Genomic DNA, 7765 nt, shown 5'->3' with positions numbered 1-7765 from the left:
TGCTTTAAGATATTTTTCTCATCCCTTTCTTGATCCAATCTTCTTAATAAAGAATTAAGAGTTGTCTGAGAATCCAATTTCACGCTCTCATGAGTTTCCACCCCAAGCTCTACAACCTGCATGGTATAATCTTCAGATCTTATGTTGCCTTTATCCTTGTCTGACGCTGGCACCATAACTTCAGCATATTTTCTCTTGGAAGCATGATCTAGTACTACCCGAGATACTGTCTTCAACTTTTTGATTCCCTTACATTTTGGAGGAACTAAAAGTTCAAAGTCAAACTCATCTAGGGATATCACCTATTTTTTCCTCTTAGGAGCCACTACTTCCATCCAAGGAGGAAGTTCTAGATTGGCTGATGGGGTGGTAGCTCCTTGCTAACTTGGAGTTGAGGCTTCGGAAGTAGGTTGACTGAAACTTGGAGCAGTTGTGAGTGTTACTGAGGGTGTTGATATTGAGGCATCTAGTGGAACATTTGTTGTTGCTACCTCTTCAATTATAGATGGAAGAGTTGAAGGTGTCATGAATGTAACTTCAGCACTTACCAGCAGGGGAATTGTTGTGGTGGTGGTAGTATTAACAGGTAAATCTATTGAAATTTGTTTTGCAGGTGCATCTTGCAAGGTCTCATTAAAATCCATCATGGTAGATTCAAAAGTAGATGAAGGGAAGTCATCTAAATTAGAGAAGTTGGTTATTGTGAAGAACTGACCAACAGTCTCGGATTGAGTCATACCCATACTTAGGTCTCCATCTTCTTGAAAATATTCATCCTCTTCATCAGAATCAAATTCGACAGAGTGAATGACTACTTGTGAAGTGGTTGTGGTATCTACTTCAACTGAATGTGGTACTTCTTCTACCTGTACTTCCTCTTGTTGAGGAATTTCACCTTCTTCAAACTCTTTGCCCTTTCTAGCTTCAATGGTAGGTGGTTGTTCTGGCTCTTTTGCCATTGCTTCCTATGATGTTGATGATGATTCACCCTTCTTTGCCCCTTTAACTATAAATTTGATTTTGGGCCCTTCACCCTTTGATTGTACCACAAGAGCTAAGGATAGTGCTTGTGAGTCTTCCCTGCTCTTGGTTCTTGTTTCAACTATCATTGTCTTTCCCAATGGACCATCACTATTGTCATCATCTCCTGAACTAGTGGGAAGTTGTTTCATCTGAGATTCTTCTTTAGCAACCAAGCATTGGTGTTTTCTAAGATGGGAGAGATCCTTTGCATAATGGACTTGCTTTCCTTCTTTGACCATTGCACAAGTGGAAGTGGGGAATCAACAATCTTCTTCTCATAATAAACAAGATCCACTATGTCATCTGTGTCTTCCATATTCATTGGGATCTTAGCTAGATCCATATTTTCAATTTGTTCTAGAGTAAGGTGGTTGAAATCCATCCTTCTTATATCCTCCTCATTCTGACAATCCGCCCAAACATCCTCAAACCTATAAACATGAGTGTATGTCCTTTTGAGTTTTCTCTTTATACCCCAAAAATCAAAATCGGTTCGGGCCTTGAATCTTCTCATGGTATTCCACTGCATTTCCTCCTCCATATTTTTGGTTTTGGGATTGGTTAGCACGGAATACCTGCCAATTAACTCTGGGAATTTCAGTCCAGTCTTATGTGGTTGTGATTGTTTCTCATACACACTAATCAGTTGTCTGCACAGCTCCATAAGGACAATTTTGTCTGAAGGGAATCTTGGAAGGATGAAGGGCTCACCTGAGAAGCATCCAATTCGGATATAGGTGAATGTGGGAAATTGTAGGAATACACACCCAAAATGGGACACCCTGTTGTAAGTGGCCTCTAATATTCTTCTCTTCTACAGGCCTTTATAAAAAATGCACTTCCAAACAACAAAGAAAGCGTCATTAACCCTCCTGTAATGATTACCTTGATTTTTGATAGTTAGCTAGTCATAGTACTCCCAAATGGGCACCACTCTTCTGTCACCCCTGGTTGACAAGCCTAGATATTGCCTCATAGAAGCAGCTGCATAAACCAGGTATGAGGTCATATAAAATTTCAATGTTACCTTGACCTCTTTCAATTGGGCGCAAAGCACATCACTGATTTGTTCTCCCCAATCAATTCTTGCAGCTCCCTTTCTGATTATATTCATGTAGTAAATCATCCAGCTTTGGAAATAATGAGTCTTTTCATCCTCTTACTCTGGACAACATAGTAACCATGTCATTATATTCTTCGTTAAAATCACTTCTGTGGAAGGATTTGGGCCAGCATGAGGTGAGGGAAGTTCTTGCAGCAGAGAGATAAACAGTATTGATCACCTTTTTGCATTTATCCTCATGTTTCTTGTAGTACTCTTGAGCACTCTCTTGAGAAATATCAGCTACTTCTTCAACTGATGAACCTTTAAAGACAATATTGAAGAATAAATTGTCTAAAGTCATGATGACATTCTGATCATCATCTTTTACTTGCCTTGTGCTTGGATCAAAGTGATCAGCCACTGCCAGTACAAATTCAGGATCATGAGCTGCAACTGGGAAAGATGCATACTTATGCAGCTCATATTTGATTAAACTAGTTAGTCGTGCAGGAGCATTTTGAACCCAGTCAACAAACTCTTGCATGTCAACATGCCCAATTTTGGTGTCCCTGATCTCCTTAATGTTTGAGTCCACTGAACTCTCAGGGTACATATTCAAGTACTTGTCATACTTGTATTTCATCTTTTTTGATGATGCTTTACTTGGAAACGGTTGTCCTGAGGAAGACTCGATCTTGTTGTGAGAGAGCTTTCATATTCATGCACAATGACTGCATTCAACATTGATGATTAGCTATTCATCATAATCAAAATCAATTTTTCTCAAACGGATCAAAAAACGGGACTCAAAACAGGCTAAGGAGTAAAAACTACCAAAAACAGTAAGTCGAAGAAAAAAGTACGATTTGCTTCTTTTACAAACAAAAAGTTTGCACATCAGGGTTTAAAGTCTGGTGTGCAATTTCAAGGAATATTAACAGCACATCAGAGTTTAAACTCCGATGTGCAAATTTGGAAAAACAACCTGCACACCGGACTTTAAAGTCCGATGTGCAGACTCGAGGGAAATCATTAGTAAATCGGACTTTAAAGTCTGGTGTGCTGGGAAAAACTCAAAATAAGCACATTGGACTTTAAAGTCCGATTTGCAATCTAAAAAAATCAAAGGCACATCAGAGTTTAATAGTCCGATGTGCTTTTAATAGGGAAGGACAATTGGTTGACATGTCAGGTTTTAAAACCCAACATGTCAACCAATACCCCTCCGCATATCGGATTTTAAAGTCTGATATGCGAAGGTCAATAGGCCGCATATCGGACTTTAAAATCCGATATGTAGGGAGACAAATCTTCAGCTGCACACCAGACTTTAAAGCCCGGTATGCAGCTTTAGATAGGGAGATCCGAAGGACAATCGGGTTTTGAAGTCCGATTGTTCTCCGGAACAAAGGAGGCAATCGGACTTCAAAATCCGATTGTCCTCCAGATAGAGATCCGAAAACAACAAATGAAAAGGAAAAAACAAAAACATGCAAGCAAGAAAAAATAAAAACCTAAAAACGAAAACCCTACTTCTTCCGCTATGATGATTGAAAAATTCGAATATGGAGCGATTTGATCAAGCCACAGAGAATAAAAAATGAGTTGCGATGGGAGAAAATGGAGGAGGGGGTGCATGAAGGTGAAAACAAATCACAATGAAAAATAAAACACGAAAAATTAACTTATAAAGCATTTTAACTAACCCTAAAAATCAATTAATGCGCCATTAATTACAACCCGCACTTGCACGTCGGGCTTTAAAGTCCAACATGCAAGCTAGGAACACTTGCACGTTGGACTTTAAAGTCCGACATGCAAGTGAGGTCAAACCCCCTATAGTTCAGGTTTTAAAGTCCGAACTGCAGGCTAAAACAAACTGCAGTTCGGACTTTAAAACCCGAACTGCAATCTGAGACCACATGTAGTTCGGACTTTAAAGTCCGAACTGCAGGCAAAGAAGCTTGCAAATACACACCGGACTTTAAAGTCCAAAATGTATTTGGCCAAGAGAATCCTACAGTTCGGACTTTAAAGTCCGTACTACAGGGAAAACTGCAATCTTAAGAAACAAGGAAAACAATCAAAATGAAAAGCAAAGAACGAAACGAACTAACCGACCAAGTCGATTAAGCTCTCCCGGAGACCATAAGGTATGAAATGGACCAGTTTTGTAGGGTTGCCTCACGATTTTGGCCATGCTGAAATCGAGGACAATAGGGTGCAACAACAACCACACTTGTAATAGGTCCTAGTTCTTATATAAGGAAAAGCTCTTTGAAATAATTTATTAAACCACCCTCACTTTGAGTGGGTTTCCGTTTTATTGCAATGCTTTGTATTTTGTACTATTTTTGTTGTTCATGTTGATTTTTGCATAGTTCCAAGGAATTTCTTGACAAGGGGGCAGGTTTTGGGGACTAGGGGACCAAGGGCCTAGATTTAGGGATGGTGAGGGGGTGGCAAGCAAAAGGTGGTGGAGAAGTAGTGTGGGTGGTTCTGATATAAAAATAGAGGTGAATTGAAATCTTCAAGGAAAAATCTGCAATATAACATCTCTTTGAGTGCCCCATTAAAGGCCAACTAGTTTTCATGAAGTGAAAGGTTGCAATCAGTATGTAATGGCATGTGCCATATATAGAAAACAACCTAGTTTTCATGAAGTGAAAGGTTGCAATCAGTATGTAATGTGCCATATAGCAAGCAACCTAGCAATGTCCTTGACAAAGGTAGCAATAATGGTGGTGTTGTGGAGAGATGTTTCTCCCAAGTCCCCAAGTCTCAGAATGTTTCTGCAAAGTCCCCAAGTCTTGGAAATGTCCCTATAACACTATTTTATTGATGTCTAGATGTGCTTCAAATTATATCCCTTTTCAAAACCCTACTTACCTAATAAAAACATGTATTATGAAAAAAACTAATGTAGATACAATAAAATTTATGTATGTAAATGCTTCTACTAAATAAAGAAACTGTATTCTGAAATATATAAAATAATTAAATTATTTTCAAAATATATAATTTTATTCTATATACATAACACCTTCAAAATTCAGTTTAATTTAATTTAAGATTTGAGAAGCATATTCCAATTTCATTTACGATTTAATGGAGGATTAAACAGCAAATCCAATATACGAATGAGAAACAATTTGAAAGCCCATATGCTAATAAAGAACTATTATTTCTTTTCGCTGAAAGAAAGCACCATATAAACTACTTATTAGCTGTTACAGATCTTGCTAGAAAAACCTTAAAAAATGATCTTTCTGAAGAGCCAAAGTTAATTATAACACATTAAAAAACATATTATTAAATATGACATATAACATATATAGACCATCCTTGGCCTTTGTTAAAATTCTTCTATTCTCTGCTATGTCATGGCCTTTGTTAAAATTCTTCTATTCTCTGCTATGTCATGACATATAAGATTGAATATGACATAGATATCTAAAATACTACCAGTGCTGTACAATCATCTTACAATAAATTTTTATGAAACCATTTTAATATCATGCCTAAGAATTGTAACTGCATAAACACACCTTGCCAAATTCATGCTGCCCATTGGACATGCACTGCAATTAGCTTGCTGCAGCAATACATTGGAGTCAAAGATAAGGAGGAAAAACAGTTCTATAGATCAGGTGCTTAAACTCATGAATATCCACAAACCCATCTCCATTGTGATCCACACTCTTGATCATGCTCTGGCAGCAATTCACATCACTTCCCTCCACAAACCCTAATTTACAAAGAACATCAGCAAGCTCCATTGCACTGATAAACCCATCTCCATTTTGATCAAACACGCCAAATGCCCCACAAATTACCTGCTCCTTATCCTCCCCATTATCAACTCCCTCCTCCTGATATGCATAAATCAATCTATAAAATTCACCAAACTCCATAACAGTAAGGAAGTCCTCACCACATGCAGACACAGATCTCACAGTTACCTCCACCTCCTCCTTTGGCATTTCCAGATCCAATCTCTTCAAAAACCTCATCACCTCATCTGCACTAACTCTTCCATCACCATCTTCATCTAATACCCTAAACATGTTTTCAATGCACTCAGCCTCCCCATTTGCTTCTTCCATGCAGACATTTTTTCTCAATCTTTTTATATTCCCTGCACCTTTCTCAGCAAGGGAAGGAAGCCCACTCTCATCCTCTGCAATGCAATGGTCTTTTCTATTGCCATCAGTACCTACAGCAGCCCTTGTAATTGAATCAATGCCAACTTTTTTCTTAGGGCTAAAGAGACAACCATAATACCAATTACAGTCAATGATGAATGCATCAACATCCAAACCACTAAGGGCATCTGAAATTGAAACCATATTTGTTATATGCCCAACTGCACAAAGAAGTATCGTTCTTATATCTGATTATCTCAGAAATCTAGGGATTCTTTCGGCAACAATCTTTTTCTGCATGTATATACTATATAATCTCTGCACACCCAGAAAAACCGGATTTTGTGAGGCTGAAAATACCAATTGAGATTTGCAGGAAGCTCCAGATTTGTAGGACCAAGTCGATGCTTTACACCATGCATGGGTGGGTTTAATTCTAAATTTAGTTTTTGTCTTTTTCCATTATAAACACTGAAGATGTTTATCTATTCATCGTTAAACGTTCAGTTTATGCATCCTTCCAAGAACCATATAAGATGTAACGTGGAAGGTAATCCCTGCTGTCATTCAAGTTTCATGACACTTATATAATATAGACACTTTTGTGTAAAGTTAGATTTCTTTTCCTGATTTTCTACTATCTTCATTTGTTCTTTGTTATAAATACATGTTCTTATACATCCATTCTTATCCCTATTTTTTAATCCACATTTATCCTCATCATTTATTCAGTCAAATATTCATACATTGATCCTTATCAATTGATTAGGGAATTGAAGTCTATACATTCATCCTTATCAATTGATTATGGAATTGAAGTCTATACATTCATCCTTATCAATCGATTAGAAAATTGGAGTTTTCTAGTGCATTTTTCCATGTCTTATTATCATATTGGTACTTGGTGTTGATACCATATAAGCTAGTATTTTGTTGGATATGTTTTGAGTTGTGTGTGGCTTTAGCATGTTGGTACTTTGTGTTGACCCCTTTTTAAGCTAGTATTTTGTTTCATATGTTTTGAGTTGTGTGTAGGAATACCACAAGGCTTTTAGTTTTGGTCAAACAACTCTTCTTTGCCTTGCCAATGCATTTATTGCATGATGATCTTTATACTTAGTGTTAGGTGTTTTATATATGGTACAAAAGACTACATCATACTATAGGCTTGCATGTATTCTTTATGATTATGATGATATAGCCTCTCTTATTGCTAGTACATAAAGAATTCAAGAAAGATGGCTTCTCTTATATGCTTGCAACCATTTGTTGACCTAATAAAGGACAGGTACTATTGATAGGACATGTTATCTTATGTGATTATTCATGTCATGCTATTAAAGGAAGAACATTAAATTTTATATATATATATATATATATATATATATATATATATATATATATATATATAGTAATTGGTTGGTTGGTGAATTGGTTATAGAAAAAATAGAGAAAGGTTGCATTGCATTGTGTGTTGTGTTTCGTAATAGTTAGATGGTTGATTGAGTGTTGTCTCGTGGGTATCGATACCATTTTGTAATGTCATCGTTAT

At 37.1% G+C, this 7765-nt stretch overlaps 1 protein-coding gene across 1 annotated transcript; it reads right to left on the bottom strand.

The window, feature by feature from the left end:
• Positions 1 to 5445: 5445 nt before the first annotated feature.
• On the bottom strand, positions 5446 to 6520 carry LOC131857205 (calmodulin-like protein 7). Its single transcript, XM_059209428.1, has one exon. It carries the CDS (start codon positions 6415 to 6417, stop codon positions 5683 to 5685), a length of 735 nt encoding a protein of 244 aa, XP_059065411.1. The 5' UTR covers positions 6418 to 6520; the 3' UTR covers positions 5446 to 5682.
• Between the last annotated feature and the right edge of the window lie 1245 nt (positions 6521 to 7765).

The sequence above is a fragment of the Cryptomeria japonica genome, chromosome 7, assembly GCF_030272615.1.
Source record: "Cryptomeria japonica chromosome 7, Sugi_1.0, whole genome shotgun sequence".
Lineage (NCBI taxonomy): Eukaryota > Viridiplantae > Streptophyta > Pinopsida > Cupressales > Cupressaceae > Cryptomeria > Cryptomeria japonica.
This window is presented reverse-complemented; position numbering and strand designations above follow the sequence as displayed.

What these genes read in the sequence shown, in the direction of transcription:
- LOC131857205 (XM_059209428.1), bottom strand. Translation starts at nt 6,417, where the DNA reads ATGGTTTCAATTTCAGATGCCCTTAGTGGTTTGGATGTTGATGCATTC.